Source organism: Meles meles, chromosome 11 (assembly GCF_922984935.1).
Source record: "Meles meles chromosome 11, mMelMel3.1 paternal haplotype, whole genome shotgun sequence".
Lineage (NCBI taxonomy): Eukaryota > Metazoa > Chordata > Mammalia > Carnivora > Mustelidae > Meles > Meles meles.
Window position 1 is genome coordinate 86,703,585 of NC_060076.1, and position 20,712 is coordinate 86,724,296.

Sequence of the window (20,712 nt, forward strand, 5' to 3'; positions counted from 1 at the left end):
TCTACTCTTCAGTCAAACTGAGCGCAAGGCTTGGTTCCACCAAGATGTCTTCCATGACTAACTTCACCCATAATGTCATATCCCTGATTGTAATTCTTCTAACAATGATCCTCTGCCCCCATTTAGGTAAAAGTTCCACAAAAGTAGAGATGAAATTGTTGTCTTTGTTTTTTACCAACCACTAATATACTACTTTGCACGGATGAAAGGTACTAACATGTGACTTAAAACTCTGTAAGAGTTGATTCCTTCATTTCTAAGTGGACTATAAAAATCCTTGCTCTATCTTTATATAACTTGTATGAGCATAATCATAATAGTAGTAATTGCTATTTATCAAACTCCTAGTCGAGGAAGCTCCCTGTGATTGCATATATTAGCATTATGAGGTATTTAGGAAACTAAATAAGGGCTAGAACCAAGGTGCACTATCTCCAAAGCTCATACGCTTATCTAGTAGCATGTCAAGTAATATAGAAGAAAATATTTAAGGATTTTTTATTGTTAGTTGAGATACTGGCAAATACCTAATGCCTATAAATAGAACTAAGAAAATAAGACTATGAGAATGACCAGTACCCTTTTCTTTGTCCCTAGGGAATCTTGATCTGGATAGATGATGAAAGTATCCCCATTGTAAAGTCAGGAAAGGACTTCCATTGAATTACAGTTTTTACAGACTCATTGTAGCCTTATGTTTCCCTACTTTGGAAAACAGTTTGACCAGAATTATTTCAGGTAATTGAGCAGTTCCTGAAACCTTTATAATTTGTCTTTTCCCAAATCTAGACTAGCAAAATACATGCCAAATTAAAAATCCAGACATGATCATAAGAAAAAACACTTTTCATTTTCACTTGAGGATGAAAATTATATTTGAGAAGCTTTCCAACCCATGAGCTTATGTGGTTATTAAATTATCATGACAGTCAGTGATATCTTACACTTTCCCCTAAACCGTAGATTTATTCTCAGAATTTTATAACCTTTAAGAGTTCTTATATTTAATTGGAAAGTATTCTTTCAATGCCATCTTTATATTTCAAGCCATGAAAAATCGAGTTTAATAACACACCTGATTGATAATTCTCATATAGTTATCAACTCAGTGTATTTGTCACCTATTTCTAAAGCAGGCCAAATATGACTTCATACTGTAAGCTCAGAGAACTTCCATGTAACGGTGCTCGTGTGGACTTTATTGGACTTCCATGTCTAGGTGACATAAGATGTTTCCAGAGGATGTGAGAGGAGAAGTTCAAAGATAAGGAGACTCACCCAGGTCTCTGAGAGTCTTACAAGAGCCAACTCTAGCTAACCCTCGACCACATTCCAATGCCGGGCTGCATTCAGTGACATAGGGAATGCAGTTTCAATGTAAGATGGTATTGAGTTTGGATTTGGATGTGTTCATTTCAAAGTTGCTTTGAGAGGTCTGTATCAAAAGTGTCCAGCAGGACAGTAAGTTTTTGAGGTGGAGTCTCAGGAGTAAGATCTGGCTATTTATTCAGACTCGAGGGACCTCTGCATATAGATGACAATGAAAGCCATTGTCGTGGATGGGATCACCAAGGGAATGTGTGTGGAGTGAGGGAAAGGAGGGTCTATACCTGGATCCTGATGGCATCTAATATTTAATGGTTAAGCAGAGGGAAAACAGCCTGCAGAGAAGACCAGAAAAGGGCCAAGAGGTAGAAACAAAACCAGAGAGTGTTGTGGAAACGAAGGGAACAGTGTGTTTCAGAAGGATGGGGTGAAGGGCAGTGCCCGGTACAACAGAGAGACAGAGGAGGAGGAGGACTTGGACGTGTTCGTTCTGTTTATCAAGACAGATACTATTGGCATCACTAATCAGAACAGTCTCAGAATGATGAAGGGGCAGGTCACAAGGGGTTGAAGGGGGAGAAGTGAAAAAGTAGAGATGGCAGTAGAAACCAGCCTTTTAGAAATTTGGCTGTGATAAGAAGTGAGTAGCTGAAGGGAGCCGTAATTTGGGAGATTTTTTTCAAGAAGGGAAGGACTTGAGTTTGTTTCTGTGTTGATGTTAGGGGGGAAAATAGGGATAGGAAGAATAGAATTGATGAAATAAATCCTAGAGTGGCCCTGAGGAGATGGGGTCCAGATCTAGATCTAGAGGGGAGAGGAACCATCTGCATCCTTACAACTGAAGGAGAAGAGGAAAGAGTATGTATGCAGAGGATTGATGGCAGGATATTGAAGTTTCAGCCTGGAGGTTTTATCATTTGTTACTGAAATAATATAATAAATAACAACAACAATAATCATAATGGCAACACTTTCGTTGAGCTTAGTGCATCTCAGCACACCACAAGTGGTCCCTTAACTCTCAGTAGTGGCATCCAGAAGTTGTTTTTAGTATCTCTGTCATCCTTCCATGTCTCTGATGGTAAAATTAAACACAAAAAGATTAAGTAACTTGCCCAGTGTTACATGACTAGTAAGTCATATGGCTGGGATTTCAGCCTGCACCATCCAGCTCCCAAGACCACATCCTTACCTATGATGCAGTATGACTTCTCCATAATCATAGCAGCGATCATTTATCTGAATTTATATGTGCATTGGGCCATGCATTTTATATCTCATCTAATATTTACAGTACTCTGATTAATTATTATTAATCAATTATTAATTGACATATGGAGATGCTGAGTTACAGAGGACAACCTGCTTTGGTTCACCCAACTGGCAGGTGTGTAGGTGTATGTGTGAGAGTCAGACCATCTGCCCGCCGAGGAGGCTGGGGTGAGGCATCAGACGTGTGCGGTGAGAGTGGAAGATGGCGGCCAGAGCCCCAGCGGAGAACAGGAGCCAGAGCTGACTGGAGCCCGGGGAGGAGGCAGGGAGGCACTAGAGGGCACAAAATTACGATGCACCAACGAATCCAGAACAGAGGGGAGAGAACACATTTTGAAGCCTCAAGATAGCAATAATATGCTATTGTGTTGTCTATTGCTGTGTAACAAATTACCCCAAAATTTAGTGGCTTGACACAACACTGATTGTGTCACGGTTCCTGTGGGTCAGAAATTTATTAGTAGCTCATCTGTGTGGTTCTGGCTTGGGTCTCTCTTAAGGTCACAGTCAAGATATCAGTTGGGGCTGCATCATCTAAAGGATCGAATGGGGATACGGTACCTTCTCAGATGACTCACTCACATGGCTGTGGGTAGGAGTCCCTCCTCATGTGGACGTCTCCAGAAGGCTGCTTTATTATGGCAGCTGGCTTCCTCCAGAGTAAGTGATCCAAGAGAGCTAAAAGGAACCCTTTCATGACCTAGTTTTTTGCAAGTCGACACACCATCACTTCTGTTTTATTCTATTTCTTCGAAGTGAGTCACTGACTACTGCAGACTGGATGGGAAGATTTTCAAAGAATTTTTTAACATATTTTAAAACCACCCCACTGACACATGGTGATTTCTTAAGCAAGTAACCCGTTTTAGAACTTAAGGGCCTTTTTCCACTCTAAGTAGGCCCTTAACCTGGACGGTCCATGGCTTCCCTCAGGACAGGGCAAAGGAAGGTGAGCCAGAAATGAGGACGATGTAACCCCCTGCGAGCCCATGATTCGAGGGACACATTTTCAGAATGCTGCAGAAAGACTTAATTGTTCCACCTGTGGGTTTTAGCAGTGGATTTTAGGCACCTGGGTACTCTCTGGGACGGATGTCTGGGTTTGCTGGTTTCTTGCTCGGATTGCTGGGCAAAAAGACATCATCTGGGTTTCATATGGCCCTACTTTATACTTAGACATGCAGCCAAGCTGGCTGAATGGGTACTAACCAGCCCAGTATCCCTGCTAGCACAGGCCTCGCTAGGCTTGTGAGGACACACGGTGTCTTTCTCTATTTGGTTTTCATCTCCTCCTCTCAGTCCCTATGTTCCTCGTTCTCAGACAGAGAGTACTGCCCACGTTCGGCAATATCCCCTCATCTCTCCCAGAAAGGCAGGCCTGATCCTACGAGAACTTTGCCTGTCCCTTTTGTGTCTCTTTCTGCAAAGCACAAACCCCATCTTGCCACCCACTGCTGCCTCTCCTGACTTCTGCACACTCTACAGTTCTAGATGACTCATCTGGAATTAATCTGATCGGCCATCACAAGGATTTCAGTGCTCAGCTGAGCCACTGGCAAAAATGTCCAGGAGCAAAACCAACCATAATATCCTTTATAAATTTAAAATCAGGCTGGCTCCTCCATCTTCCCTCTAAATGGCTCCCGGCCTGGACAGGAATTTAAGATCTACGTGCTGTGTAGATTTAGAGGAAAGAGTGTTTGTGGGACATGTTTGCCCAAAAGACTTCACTTCTCTGAGCATCTATAGTTTTGCCTATGTGGTAAGCACAGAATGGATTAATCCATGGGAAAGTGTTTATCATAGTACCTGGCATAGAATAAGTGATCAGTAAATCCTCATGTTCTTCCTGCTTAAATTAACATCATAGTGCTGTTACGAGGGGAAAATGCTTCGGTGTTCTGCCTGCCTATTACTTGCCATGGGCATGTTGGTATGTACCTCACCAGGTCATAAATTCAGGGATTACCAAAGGCCTGCGATGGATGACTCAAGAACCCAGTTGAGCTCAATTCGGTTCTGTTCAGGAAAGGAGTTTCAGATGAACCAACTGCCCTTGCACGGTAGAAAGCACTAGAAAGGGGAAGGAGACCTCAGGACAGGAGTGAACCACCTCTGTGTCCTTTTTCTGTCTACCTTGGAAGAAGCAAATGTACTTTTCAACCCAGGCTGTTCAGACTCAATCTTAGAGGTAGAAAGCCCTTAGAAACTATAGACAAGTAGTTTCAATGTAATTTGAACATTCAGTGAAAGACATTATCTAGGTGCAAAGTTGTATGTCTCCCCCGCAAGCCAGCACAGTACTTAACAGGAACATTTCCTCAAGGCATTCTTAATGCGTGAATAGAGGAAGGAAGGAATGAGTTGAAAGATGCCCAAAGTCACAAATGAGAAGCTGGAGGAACTAGAATGCCCCCCCCCATTTCCCAACTGCCCACGAAGTACTCCTGAATGAGACCAGAACATGTGTGAAAATAGCTAGAAAAACTCAAGCAGGTGTCTTAGATCAGCTCTCAAACGATCCACTTAAGTCCCCCTGTGGGTAAGAAATGTAGCAAACTGACACCAGCACGTAAAAAATATTCAGATTTTCCATGGTGTCTCTGGATCGGTCCCCTCCCGGCAACAATAATGACCCTAAAAGTACGTTACATCAAGAGCTTTCACCTTCATTAATCTCTCTCTTTTTAAAAAGATTTTTATTTATTTATTTTAGAGAGAGAGTGGGTGGGGGGCAGAGGGAGAGGGAGAGAAGCAGACTCCCTACTGATTGCAGAGCCCAACTTGGGACTTGATCCCCCAACCCCTGAGATCATGACCAGAGCCAAAACCAGGAGTCAACTGCTTACCCGACAGATCCATCCGGGCGCCCCCACCTTCATTAATTTCTTAAACATTAATTTCGACTTCATTGCCTCTTTTCTTCAGAGTCAAGACATACAGAGGCCTTAGAACCAGGATTTTACCAGTCAGCCAGTACAAAATGGTGTAGATGTATTAAAGAGTGCAGAATTCTTCCATCTCGCCTTGAGGGACAAGAAAGGGGCAAAAATGTCATTACTTAGAGGTATACTGGCCCATGATACCCAAAGAGTACAAAGTATCTAAAATCCACTTCTAAGAGATTTCCTGTCTAGGTATATATAATTCTGTATTTACCAATAATGAAGGCCTTTCAGATGTCATTCAGCCTTTACCAACCCAGATTCCACATCTGAAATATGAACACGGAAAATTATTTGAGTGATTCTCTTCTTAAGGAGATATCTTCTTAAAGAGAATCTTAAAGAGATTCTCTTCTCAAAGATAGTACATAAGCTGGACCGTCCTCTATTCTTAGAGGAGTCATTATATACAGGCATTAGGGTTTGATGCTCTCAAAAAACAGTGGCTGAGAGATGTGTTAGAGCCATCTAACACGTCTACAAGTCCAGAACGTGTCACGCTTGTTCTTGCTGTGGGCTCACGTGCACACACACACACTCACTCCAAAAAAAGCGCTTTTTTATGAGCTATTCATAACGCAAGTAGATGCATTACCTCCAAAATTTATCAGAGGGAAGAATTCATTTGTATTCATGCGACACAAAGGCATGACTTATTTTTTTCTAGGATTTGAGAAACAACAGGAAGATCGGCAAGTCTTTTGTAGATCTGCAAACTGTAACTCAAACAAGAATAGACGGCTGGCATGTTTGTTATGAAGAGTATTAAGTGGATTTTGTAGGCAAGTAGACCAACATGCATTCCTCTTGAAGCACGCGGGGAGCTCTTTCCAACTTTGTAGCTAACCCGCCCATCATTCCAGAGCCTCGCCTTCTTAAATGGCCCGAGAAGTGGTGACAGGGTAAGATCACGCCACGTGGTGCGTTTTGCCAAGAGTTTGCTGATTTTTTTTTTCTTTATTTAAAAAGATTGATTCAGATCTCTTGTGGAAAACAAAAGTCTGTGATTTGTCTGTCGTCGTATCATTTTGGTCACTAGCTTGCAGTGGGAAAATCCGTTTGTAGTTGGTAGAATAAAGCCAAGCTAGAGAAGGAATTCCCATTTATAGATCGCCGGCTAGGAACCAGGCAAAGTGCCCGGTACTTTGCACCTATAATCTCATCTAACCCGCGGAGTTAAGTGGTGTTCTCACTTCCCTTTTACAGATGAAAAATGTGAGCCTCAGATTTATACAGCAGCTGGCAGAACTCATGGGATTCAGACAGATTTCCATGGTTTGTATGACCAGGATTCTCAAGGATATGGCAGATCTTCCTCCAATGCTGACAGCAGAATAAATTAGGGCATTTTACTTACTTTCCAGTTGTATATCCCCTATTACACAGCAGACAAAATCTCTGCCAAAATATGACCACCTTTAACTTACCTTCATATGAGATCAAACAAAACAGGGAGCAATAAGATGAAGAAATTAAAATTCATGAGTGCTACTGTAAACTTGACCCTCTTGCCATGACTGATTCAAAGGAACAGTATTTCCAAAGAGCTGGTAAAGAAGGTCCAAACTCAGAAGAACTGATGCCCCACTGTCCTTAGAATCCTGTGGGTGAAGAAACATAGAGAATGTAGTTAGATGATTTAATGCATTTCTGTTATTCTCAGGTTGTGGTAAGTATGTCAGTTGGCCCAGAATTATTTTCACAACCTTCTTCATTTGAAAATTTCATGTTCACTGATGTTCTTTAACACTGTTCCCAGGAATTAGAAAGTGTGTTCTTATGTCTCAGCTAGAACAAGTATCTGGGATTCACGATCACACACTGTTTAACCTCTGGAAAATCCACTGTCCCCTTCCTCTCAAAGAAATAATTTGGGTCTTACTTCTCCTTGGCATGGAGACTTGGGGACCTGCTCGGAAAATAGTGAAGAGTAACTAAAGCATTTTCTTTTGTCCAAAAGCACAAAGCAGAGCTCTTAAAGGGTAGGATAAAGTCCTTCTGCTAAGCCTCTTTTCTTTCAGCAAGGCATTAATATTTATTAACTTGTACTTTGCTATAGAATGAATGTTTTATAATAAAAAATGAGTAACAGCAAAATGGGAATTTCAGCCACAGGCGACCCACTCTTCCAGTGAAAAAGAACTCGGGATGGAGTTAGCAAACCACTGGCTCTGTATTTTGAAGGACTCTCGTGCACTCATCTAGACAAAGCAGTAATTGAATACCGCTCCATTACTGGAAAATATCCAATCCATTACTGGAAACAATCGGAAAGTTACGAGCTTCCTTTATCACTAAGAGTCAACTAAAATGAGGCTATGAATTAATGTTGTATTAATGCTACATTAACAAATAAGACATACATGAAAAGGAATGAAGGCTATTTCAAAAGCTCAAAATTATACATTTTAAATTTAGATTAGATCAACTCCCAAGCAATTCAGAAAAGAGAGGGTCCTTTTTTTTTTTTTTTTTAATTTTAAACAAAAACATGCCTGTCTCAAGTTTTCCTGTTCATTCATTCACTATGTACTGAGTAGATTCTGTGTGCCAGGCACATAGAAATGGATTTTGAAATCAGAATCAAGATCTAAAAAAAAAAAAAGACTTTTATGAGAGCTCTACTATTAAAGACTGCCCTTACTAAATTACTTTGTAATTTCTTTAGCAAACTATTCAATCTTACTACAGCTTTTCGTGGGTGAGTTATTACATACTGAAAATGAATGAGAGCGTCTCAACTCCATAATGAATGTACACATCGCACAAAGGCACAGAAATAAAAACCCAGTAGCATGTATTTCTGTCCTGTCAATTCTGACGATTCAGTAGAAGGATAACCATACCAGGCCTTGTAACATTGAGCTTGTTGAGCTTTCCTTTTCATGGTCTTGAGTGGAGTCTCTACCTAAATATTTTAGGAGTAGATTTCCAAAACATCATCTTGTTTCCATCATGTCTAAGCAGTGGGCAGGGGAACAAGCACAGATTTTGGAATCAGACCCGGGTGTCAGTTCTGGTTTGTGCGTAAGAAACTCTTGAAAAACCCATTTTACCTCCAGTGATGTTTCTCCATCTACGAGATAAACATGAGAGCACCCACCTTGCAGGATTGTTGCAAGGAATATAGATAATGTCTATGAGGCAACTAGAACTAGCAACTCAAACTCACAATAGATTTTGCTTTTTTTGATATAAAAAACTGAAAGACTTACTCTGTTTGAGGTAGTATAATTCACCACTAAATGAAAATACCACCACAACAAACAAAGACAGAGATGAATATTTTGATTCACGCTCATTTCAGGAGACACGTATTCATTCAGTATTTCATTCAGTATTTAAGTGGAAATACATTCAGTATTTCGACTTAAACAAGGTGTCTAATAAGAACAAGGTTGATTTTTTGAATTAACAGACCTTCAGATGACTGAGTGGGCTTCACTGAAAAGATCTGCCTGGCCACCACCCCCAACCCAACCCTACTCCAGAACCATGGTGGCTCTGCTGTGCCCATTGGACTATGGACATTGTGGAGAAGAGAAAGAAAAAAAATAAGTAAATGTTAAAATTACTTGTGGTTCATCAGCAAATGAAAGATTGACCTCACAATGACACAATCCTTCACCTGTCAGTTTTTGAGTATGATAAGAGCACAAACTCTAGCTTCTGTATCAAACTCAGCATAAACATGTTATCCCTTAAGTATAATCTTGCTGTGACTGGGGAACTTTGACCATAAAACTTGCTACCCACTGTGGTATTAGGAAGAGGATATAAACTGTTTTCACTGTACCAAAGAACTGATTTATCCTTCTCTCTCTGTTTCCTCTCTGGCTGGTTCTCCTTTTCATAATTTGCTCTTTCTTTCTCTGACTTCCACCTCTTCCTTTTGAAATCCTGCAGGTCGTCCGGCCATATCAGACCATGTCCAATCCCATGAGCAAGCTCACTGTTCTCAACAGCATGCATTCCCACTTCATCCTGGCCGACAACGGGACCACCGGGAAATACGGAGCTGAGGTCAAGCTGCGGAGACAACTGGAAAAGCACATTTCTCTCCAGAAGATAAACACAAGTAAGTAGACTGCTCTTCCCCCTGCTGGGCCTCATGGGAAGCCTGTGGAAAGTAACTACAAGTATACCATGTGGCAATATTATAAGAACTCGAGCAAGCGTCAAACAGGGACCATTATGTGTCTGCGGGGCCAGTGGTTAGAACCCGAGGAAGTCATCCGGGGGCAGAGGACTGGACATGAAAGACGAGGGATTACGTGATTAGTGGATTAGCGCTCATTTGTCATTGTCTCATCTAGGGTGTATGCATGCAGGTACACTTTTCTTTCCAGACTTCTCCTTCATCTTATACACAGTACTCTAGGAGGAAAGGCACCCTAGAGAAATTGTTTCTATTTGTTTTTTTGTCGTTGGCCAGAACTTACATATATATATATATATATATATCACATATGTATATATGATATATATCTAAGTGTGTATATAGATATATATATGTATATATCAATAGACTATAGTGTGTATATAGTGTGTGTATAGTGTATATATAGATATATATATCTATATACACACTATATATATCGTAGTATAGATCTGCCCATGCTTAGGAATTTCAAGACAACTGGCATTCTCAAACAAAACTACTCTGTGTCCCATTTTCATAAACTTTAATTGTGTCTTAATTCTGTGTATTGATTCATTGTCTTTAAATATGTACGTGTTTACTGTGTGCATGTTTATGCAAACTACATAATCTGTATCCGGGTGGGTTTACTGAAATTACCTCTGAAGTACTCGTGCATTCTATGCCGTATTTATTGTGCCCACAATTAACTGTGAAAAGGTAACACTGTGAAAACAGCAGTGCTCCCCAAATCGCTAAGTAGCTTGCATGTAAATGTAGCAGAGGTAGGAAAGTCAACTACCATCTCTCCTCACAGTATTTTAATTTGTTTCCACAAAGCAAACATTGAGGAGAATTCATGGCAAGCTCAGACTTTAGAGGTAATTGTTTGTCTCATCAGGGCAACTTGGATCTAATTGATCCAAGTTTCACAGCCTGCCGTTCTAAATAACAAACGATTCTCTTTGGCTAGATAAGTTTCCAGACCCTCCATGTGCTGTGATTCGGCTTGTCTGAATGGTTGCCCCCTGGTCTTTTCTCTGTATCTGTCCGGGGGGGTTTTCCTTGCCAGAACCACGTTCCTTCCAGAACTGGAATGTCTGCCCTGTCAGGTCACACCTTCTCTCTCTTACACTTGTTGTCGTCCCAACTCTTAGGAGCTACTCCTGTTTTGTCTTTTCCACAGTGGTGTCTAGAATAATACATTTTGGCCTAGGCCTGAAGTCCAACTTGTATTAGGAAACTGTCTTCTATCCTAGAATCCCCAGCTGTCTTTGGAAAGAGAAAACAGGATTATCCCAAGCTAGATGTCTTTTTGGGGGGGGGGGGAGAAGAGACTAGAAAATTGATCCAGAAATCGGCAGAGATCAAGTGTAACAAAGCACTCTAACCAATGCGTAGTAGGTTTTGTAATACTAAAATTGAATTGTATTACAGTAGTGGATAGAAAGGGCAAATGTTATTTTATGAGTGATATTTACTTAGATTTTGACTTTTTATACAGCATCACGTTAAGAATGAGAACCTCGATGGGAGTGACCTGAAAGATGCAGGATGGGAGCAGGATAGACAAAGAGCAAATTCGGGGTCAGATTCAGGGTTCCAATGAGGCAAAACCTGTCCAGACCAGGAAGCCTGTCATGGGGTCAGGCACCGGCGGCAGCTGGGCTGATTAGTCAGCGGTGAGGAGGAGAACTAGGTTATGTGGTGGTGTAAGTTACACACCCAGCTCGGGGGTGCTGAGGGGCGGGGACAAACCTGCCAAGTTCTGTCTGCCCAGCTCCATGCCTTACAGACTGCCTGAGGAAAGGGTGCTGTTTTCCTAACTGGTCATCTTAGAGGGAACATCTTTTTGTAATTTATCTTCCTGGTGGGAGGGAAGTACTTTTCTTGTAAAGCTCCCAGAGGCGCTCTCCATGTGGATGGCCTACAGGGGGGACCCGGAGAGGCTCCCTTATAGTGACCTGGCCAAAATGAGGTACAGAGCCCAGCAGCATGGCGTCAAAGAGCAGGCCAAGGCGGGTCAGGATGTAGGGGTGCTGGAAGGGCCGGGACCCCCTGCCCATGCCTCGTGCCATTCAGAGAGACCATGGACCCTCGCTGGCTTACCAAGGCAGGTAGCAGCACGCAGAAACATTGACAAGTGGGGACCCAGTCAAGGGTCTAGGGTAAAAAGTAGGGGAGAAGCATGCACCAGGTGCAGAACTGAGGCACAAGGTCAGAGAATTAGGCCAGAGACTCTCAAACTGCTCCAAGTCCACAGGTAGGATTAGGTCTGAGGTAAGGGGTGAGCCCCCGAGTGGGTTAGGTGATGGGAGCTGGAATGAGGGTTGGGGGCAGGGGAGCCACATGGTCATTGGATGTATCGTAATTTATAAACATAACTTTCCTCCCTGCTTCGAGATACTTACTTCAGGATTTGCAAAAACCCATAGGTTCCCACTGAATAAAAATAATTAAATGGGAGGCGGAGGTTAAAGACACCCACAGGAGGTCTCTGAGGTCACAAGAGGTTGAAAGGCTCCGGGTCACAGTTTGCCCACAGACTGTGGTGAGAGACGCCGGGAGTTAGCTTTCACACCAGTTCGGTCCCTGAGCTGAATCCGGGAAGGTCATCACCTTGTCCCAGGTGCCTGGGGCTGTCTGATTTGTCCCTGAAAGTCCCATGCTGAATGCCCTCAGTGTGTTTCTCATTAAAGTGCCTTTCCTCCTCATCACTTGGGGGGTGACCTGCCTACCACAGTAGCCTTTCAACAAGTCTGTTTTTGACTTAAGTGACATAATCTTCTGAAGGATATTTTCCTTAAATATTAACTGAGTCTTGCTCGGGAGAACTTTCAACCCGTTCTCATCTAAGTGACAATCATTAATGATAATGTGTGACAAACACCCGTCTCTTCCATTTGTCTCTGCACCCTGGCCTCCATTATCTCCTCGTTCCCGCCCCCCACTCATTCCCGGTGTCAGCAGTCCCTTCTCAAGTATTGTCACTGGTTCCTGAAGGTCTTTGTTTTTAAAGGAGAACCTTTTGGACATGAGCAGTGACCTGCTTTGGAACACTTTTCCACCGGCCTCTTGCTAAACTTCAAATTCATGTGCACAGCCTTTTAGGATACAGATAGTTTGTGAACTTCCGTTACAGACCGGTCGTGGCTGAGGTCTGGGGAAGCAGCTGTTGACAGTTCATTGAGTTTAACTGCAGAGGGGTTGGGTAACAGATTAAATAAGGAAACAAATAAATACATGATGTCTGGTAGTAAAAAGAACTATTAAGAAAAAGAGAGCAGAGGAAGCTATAGGACCAGACCTGTGTGGGCGAGTTTGCACGCACATGTACCTGTGTGTTGAGAGGCTGCTGTGAGGTAGTCAGGAAGGGCCTCTGTGAGGAGGTGACATGGAAGCAGAGACCTAAATGAAGTCAGGGAGCCCACTGTGGGGAGAATATTCTGGAAGGGAGCGAAAGTAGGGACGAAAGCCCTGGGTGTTTGAGAAAGAGCAAGGCATTTGTCGAGAGCTGGGTTTTATTCTAACAGAATTGTGATCTGGCACATTACAGGATCTCCTTTCCAGTTTAGAACCTCACTCTGCTGCTGTGTGCAGAGACCAGACCGAGGTGGGCGCAAGCTCTCCAACCGGGAAATGTTTGGGGAGGAATAATGCAGGTGGGAATGAGCGTGCTTTGAAATAGAATGGCAGCAAGAGTGGAAGTAAAATGTGGTCGGATTCAAATATATGCATAGATATCTTCTTAACTGGGCTTTTTAAAAAATATAAAATATATATAAGATAAAATTTACCATTTGCACTATTTTTAAGTAGACAGTTCAGTGACATGAAGTACATACGCTTTGTTGTGTGACTGTCACCACCATCCATCCCCAGAACATTTTCATCGTTCCACACTGAAATTCTGTATCCATTAAACACTGACTCCCCTTTCCTCCCTCTCTTCGGCCTCTGGTAACCACTACTCTACTTTGTATCTTTGTGAAGCGGCCTCTTCTAGATGCCTCTTATGAGTCATACATCCTAAGGTATATCATGCAGGTAGAACTCGGGAGGACTTGCTGATGAATTGGGCATCCATGGTAAGGAGTAGACACATCAAGTAAAAGCTGCGAGGCCATTCTTAGCAACGCTGATAGATTCTTAAAAGGGGGCAGGGGGAGCTAGGGAGAGCTCCAAACGAGTAAGCTTTTGCAGGGAAGAAAAGGCAGGGGAAATCTCTGGGGAAACTGGGACAAAGGTGATGAGATTCAGTGCACAAATAAAGAGCTCAGCCTTCGGACATGGCCACCTTCTTCCTGCATAGCAGGAGGGAAGGCAGAGCATATGGGCACAGACATGGGTAGGACGGAGCATTTTCTGCTGGGATGATCAGGTGCTTCTCTGCAGATAGTTTCTTTATAAAGAAAAGAATACAGGAGGTCATCAGCAAACATCAGTGTGGAAGGAAAGGAGGGAGAGGAGATTAGGGAGCGCAAGGCACTATAGTTAATGTAGAGACAGGGAGAATGTCAGGACAGGGAAATGTAGCTTTACCCCACAGCATCCTGGCCCCACCAGGTATTTTGGTTGTGAATTTCGAGAGCGATGGATCGCTAGGGTTGTGTGTTTTCTTTGCAGCCGTGTTCAGCTCGAGCAATAGAACAGACATAGAATTGGGTTAAGCACCTGCTGGGATTTTGCCTGGCAATTAAGAGGGAGAGAGAGGCAAGCGAGTGAGGCTGTTTGACTCTGTAATCCTATATACCTATATTGCAACGGTGTAGCTGACATTCATAAGAACATAAAGTCATTCATCTCAAAGATCAGACTGCGGTGCTGGGAAGTGATGCAGGGCATTATCAAAGGTGACCCACACCTTTCATTAATATTGCCAAGCACCATATGCTAAGTTTGAACTATTTAAATTTTAAAAAGGTAGATAATAAAAAATTCTTTATATTAAAATATTTTATTGCTATTCACATATTCACGTAAATTGAGGCAACTTAGCACATTGCTGGGAACACAGTAGCTTCTCAGGAAATATGTATTAGCTGAAAGGCTACCAAGGGGCCGCTCTAAAAACTAGCACATAAGCAGCCTCATGGGACTTTAAAACCCTAAGCATATCTTGAGCATCCATTTTTATTGTTAAAAAATTCCACATACAAAAAAGTTGGAGAAGATTATAATAACCCACGACCATGGTCACCTAACCTCTACATTTACCAGCCCATGGCCGAGCTTGGAATCTCCCTATACACACCTACCTACATCCTCCTCTGGGTAATTCTGAAGGAAATCCAGACAGCATATCATTTCATCCATAAATATTCCAGTATCAAAACATTTCTCTTAGACTCCGTTTCTGGATCTGTGAACCCTGGTTAAAGGAGTCAGCACATGAAAGGATTCTAGCCTATGGCTGTCCAGAAACACTGGTTCCCTTCCTGCCTTCTTGGTGGCACCGTGGTCCCCCACCGCCAGGGAACCATGTCCTGTGTTGATATAGCCTGGATGCCATGGGTTCCAACCTGAGACCAGACCCTCTCATTTGAAACCTACAAGAGTCAAGGGAATTCATCACAATGTGTGTGTATGTGTGTATATATATTTTTTCTTTTCTTTTCTCTTCTTTTCTGTTCTCTTCTCTTCTTTTCTTTTCTTTCTTTTTTTTTTAAACCACAAATCAGACCTGGCTCTCCTTGTTAAGGAGGAACCATATATGTCTATAGTTAATGGAAAGATCCAAAGAGAAAAAAATGAGGGCTCAAGATTATGTTCTGGAACATATCATCAAGCCTCTGTTAACATGATTTGTTGAAGAGTAATTGATTTAAAATCTTAACCATTGCAGCAATAACCTGAAAACCCTTTTGTCTTTTTCTATATTGTAGAAAGTGTATTCTACACTGTAGTTGTTCCTTCTGCCCGAATAAACAGAGCATGATGGAGAAAATGTAACCTTTCTTTAGAGATTCAAGCCATCCATTGTCTTAGAGCAGTCATGGTGACTGTCAGTTAGGGCCGTTGACTACTGTATTTGGTAGTGGTGTCAGATTTCGGGCTAAACATGAATCAGCCCAGAATATATCTTACATTTTAAATTTTCTCCTCGTAAGTTATCATTTTACTCAAAAAGGGGATTGAAGGAAGACGACAGAAATCTAGTTATCTTTGGGCTCTATTTGATTAAAATGTTACTCCTCTGTTATTTGAATTTTGTTTTAGGTTTGCCCAATTGCAAAATTTTATTCAGCTTGCGTATCTAATTATATTGTGAACATCAACTTAGGCTGTAGGAAATTTCATTATGAGGCTAGAAATTTCTAACTTTGTCATGTCCATGCTCTAAAGTGAAATCTATGTCAGACTAAATCCAGTCTAAGGGATTATGTCCCCGTGACAGTCATCATAGATACGTTTACTTAGATAGATAGATTGCTACCTAGATATTAATTAATGGGGGTGTCTGGGTGGTTTAGGTTTCCATAACCAATACTACTGCTACTGTCATGATTTGCTTGAGAGAGGATTTGTTTCTCCACATTTTCTCTGCCCCAGACTACTGACTGACATTTGAGCATTGCCTCGTCTGATGAGGACACCAAGAGTACTCTCTCTAAAGCAGGAGCTTAAAATGGGCTTGGTATTTCTGAGTAAACACGTGGCAGAAACGATGGCAGAATTCATAAAGCATAATCACATTCGGTATTTAAAGATATTGCTATTTAGAATTCTGTAGGAAAAATACGTTTTATTATGCAGTCCCTAAGCCAACACACCTATTTATATAGGATTGTATGCTTACTCACCCAAACTAACAAAAATAATAATAAGAAGAATGTCTTCCAACAGTACAGGACAGGACATCATCCCTAATAAATTATGCTTTATTGTGGAAACCAATATATCCCCTTTCCACCGAGTTACAGGCTCCATGAGCCATGGTACCTTCTAATGCCCAGGTTGAGTCAATACTGGTAAAGTTCTATTGGCTCCAAAGGATTTTATTTTAAAAAGCTCATCTCTAAGACATGACACACATCAATTTAAAGCAGTTTGTTCCCACGAAATTTCCATAATGAGAAATAAGTCCTCATGACTGCATCATTGATAACCCACTTCCTTTACCACCATTTGGGTGATAATTCTTTTTTTTTTTTTTTAAGATTTTATTTATTTATTTGACAGGCAGAGATCACAAGTAGGCAGAGAGGCAGGCAGAGAGAGAGGAGGAAGCAGGCTCCCCGCGGAGCAGAGAGCCCGATGCGGGGCTTGATCCCAGGACCCCGAGACCACGACCTGAGCCGAAGGCAGCGGCTTAATCCACTGAGCCACCCAGGCGCCCCTTGGGTGATAATTCTTAAACATGGCTGTCATGGATTACAACTAGGGTGACCTGGCCTCCCCTCGGAGGCATTTAAAAAATATCAGGGGGCCTCAGGGTTGACATGATTTCTGGTGCTCCCGAATGACCTGAGAGAAGAGGCAGGGATGATTATATTCTGCCTTGGGCAGAACAGTTTCACGTGAAGACCTGCGTGCCCCAAAGGCCAATCACATCCCTCAGGAAACACTACTGCAAATGTGTTTCCATGAGTTTTCTTTTTGTTTGTTTCGTTGTTTTTGTTATTTTTGTTGTTTTCCAAATCTTTCCAATAGCCCACACCTGACGTGTCAAGGCCACACCATGATGCTCTATTCTAGTCTAAAGACACACAGACAAGGCAGCAATAGCGAGCTAGCAATGAGGTTTAAAATCTTTAACCACCGGTGAGGACAGTGGTTTCCGAAACCAATAGCATCTGCTGGATGTCCGCCCTGGCATGCCCTTCCGATCCTAACGTCCCTGCCATTGGGAAGTTCTTCCTTCTGTCTGACTTCGCTGGCTCTGAATCCCTTCTCTCCGGGGTGAGGAGGAAAGTCATTGTCTAAGCCCGAGCTCCGGGCATACTTGAAAACTATAAATGGACTTGAGTTGACCTTTCTGCCCTAATGGCTATTAGGAAGCTGTTACTCATTTGAAGAGACACACTGACTTGCTTAACCGGCAGAACCAAGACTCACGAAGTAAATCAGATCAGTATTTCCAACTCAGCGGCACCCACTCTGAGTACCACGGCTTTACGTTTCAGGCTCGGTGACTCCAGAAATGTGCTTCATGCCAGGAGCTCTCCTGTCAGAGTCCCTGAGACTCAGAGAAAGCCCACAGCCCACGGTTATTAGCTGGTGTGGGGGCAGACACAGAGATGAGGCTGCTTTATCCAGAGGCTCCTGGAAAAGTCTACTCGGTAGAATGCATTGCAACAGGGAATGCATTAATAAATCAAGGTTCTAGTAGAATAGTTTCAGAATTGAATGCAAAGAGAACTCTAATTTGTAATCTATAAATTACCGAGAATCTGGGGGGAAGTAAGGGAGCAGGGCAGTAATATAAATCTTGAGTGAATGAATAAATCCATGGTATAAAACTCCATGAAGCAGAGCTTTTTAAAAATTCACATTTCATTTCTGGTGTATATTTCTCACTTCCCTGGACTATAGACTCCTTCTATGTGTTATTTTTTTATTGTTAAATTATGAAACCACATTACCCAGGAGATTTAACATAGATTGTCGAAAGAGTACTATTGACTTCCTCAATTGATTACCAACCTCTTGGACACCCAAACTAACGATGTTAGGCATAGCAAATGCTCAAGAAAGAGTTGCGGTTGGGTTCAGTCCTATTATTATAAGAAATGGGTGGATATACAACTTCGAAACAATTCCAAAAATATTTTAGTAACGGCAGCATTATTGAAGTAAGCATATAGCTTTCCAGGAGGCTATTTAAAAGGATTGTAGACATTTATATATAAATAAATAGTATATCCTAAATACGACACGTATTACTTATTTTATTCTTATTGTGATTGTTAAGTCAGTCTCATTTCTTTGTATTTGTACCAAATATAGAGAGGTCAAGCCTATAGTGGTTAACAATAGCACAGAGAGGGAGACGGGCATATGGCCAAGAAAAGCTGTAATGTACGAGTGACATAAAAGGTTTTTGGTTTGGGGTGTTTTTTTGGTTGTTTTGTTTTGTTTTGTTTTTGAGAGTTTTCCGTTTTGGAGTAGGTTAACTATCCATACAGTAAGAGGTCAGCGTTGGTAGACCATCAGGTCCCTTGCCCACGGCTGGCACTGCAAACCTAGCATGACTTTTTCCCACTGAGCCTTGATTCAGCTCAGAACCATTTTGCATTCATTAAGACACGGGTTCTGCTGCCGTAACAAGGACTCAAAACACTGGATGCCTAAAAGAGACAGGATTTTTTCCCTTATTTTCATGTTATTCTGAACAGGAGTCCAGATTTAATGTAGTGGCCTCATGGCGTTGAGAACTCATATTCCTTTTCTTTTGCTCCTCCAATCTCTGTCTTCATGGTCCATGAGAGCTCCCCATCTCTTCTACCTTCAAGCCAGAAAGAATCAGGAAAAAGGAGCAAGGGACCATCACACCCTTTCCCTTTAAACTCACCATGAGGAAGTCATACAGACCATTTTGGCTTCCATCCCATGTGGCACTATTTGGTCCCACGTTCACACCTAGCTAAAAGGGGATGTGAAAATGTAGCCTTTATCCTAGTCAAATACATCTTGAGCTAAAATCCCATCAGATTTAGATACCGGGGTATAGCCAGTAGTTTTTGCCATCTCTTTTCAGAATAGCGTTCCAGATTGTTGTTAAGGAATGGCTGGAGTGTCACATAAGATAAAAGTTTTCTGCCACTCACAGAGGAGATATGCCCGTTATGTTTCCAATATGTTCATTGTGGAGCCTTGTCCATAAACAGTTCCTGTAGCGCAGGCTTCCTACCCCACTCTTTCTCTCTCTACCTGTGAGTCTTTCCGTGATTGGTAGTTGCAGAGTCTTGCCCCTGGATCTGGAAATTGCAATTTCTGCTTGCAGCTGGCTGGATTATATATAGCTATATATATATAAAATTATTATATGTAATATATAATATATGTTATATATATTATGGCTATATATATATTACATAGCTTATCTTGGACCATTCTGGTTTCATTAACTTCTTGAGTTAACTATCTCGGGTAGAGCCCCTACGCCTCAGAGTAACTGCAGACGCTGTGCTATGCATAATGCATGTATAACCGGTAATGGGTCCTTAATGGAGGCACAAATTTTATTACACATCATTTAGTAACATTTTAAATCCCAAAGTATTAAAAATAAATCGGAAAGATTCATGTTTCCATGACGCTGTACTCTTGATACAAATGTTTCAAAGACAAATCCTGGAAAATAATTCTCATGTGACTGATACTTGGCTGTCATCTTGGTGGTAGGGAGGAGGGTGGAGATCGGTCAGTCCCTCAAAGCCATGGGTTCCAATAGGACTGCAGCCCTGTTGAGAGAAAAGGACAAAGGAGCTGTCTTAGGGAATAAGAATACCCCCTCTGTGCCATCCAATTTCTTGCAGAAACATTTGAGGAGACCTGATGAGCAGATGGGTTCCTCAGGGATTGAAAACCTTCTCATGCCAATTATCCAATATGATACTCCTGCATTTTAATAACCCCTAACTGATAACTAATAATATGGCAAGATACATCTGAAGGGCTCTGAATGTTTTGAATGTCAGTAAATGTGGAATTGAGACTCTTTGGTGTCACTGACAGTTACAACAAGATTCATTCATGAAGCTTCTTGTAATAAACAGTGAAGTGGGTCACCTTGTTTTAGAGACCAAGATACGCATGTCCTTGTTCATCCAACCATAGTTAGTTTTTCTTTTGATTTTAGCTTGTGTTATTCAGTAAAACCCTAGAGGTAAAGCTGTAGACAGTTGGAATTTCCCTTCTAGCTTCCTAACCGAATAGAGGCAGGAGGATCTAATGCCTTACAGATTGGATGAAGCCGCGGGCAGGTGCTTTGAAAACAAACCTCACCTTTCCTCCTCAGAGACCCCATATGTGGGACTGTTACTTTCCTTGGTTTCTGCCTACCCTGGTATCTTTTCACTTCTT

The 20,712-nt window shown here is 42.0% G+C and overlaps 1 protein-coding gene across 2 annotated transcripts in view; it reads left to right on the top strand.

Annotated features, from left to right (window-relative positions):
- The window catches only part of TRPM3 (transient receptor potential cation channel subfamily M member 3), a 495,097-nt gene that overhangs the window by 265,907 nt on the left and 208,478 nt on the right, over positions 1–20,712 (top strand). For both annotated transcript variants that reach the window (XM_046022643.1, XM_046022644.1), the window contains exon 6: positions 9,450–9,621. In XM_046022643.1, coding sequence (XP_045878599.1) covers positions 9,450–9,621 — 172 coding nt within the window. The remainder of the gene's footprint in view (positions 1–9,449; positions 9,622–20,712) is intronic.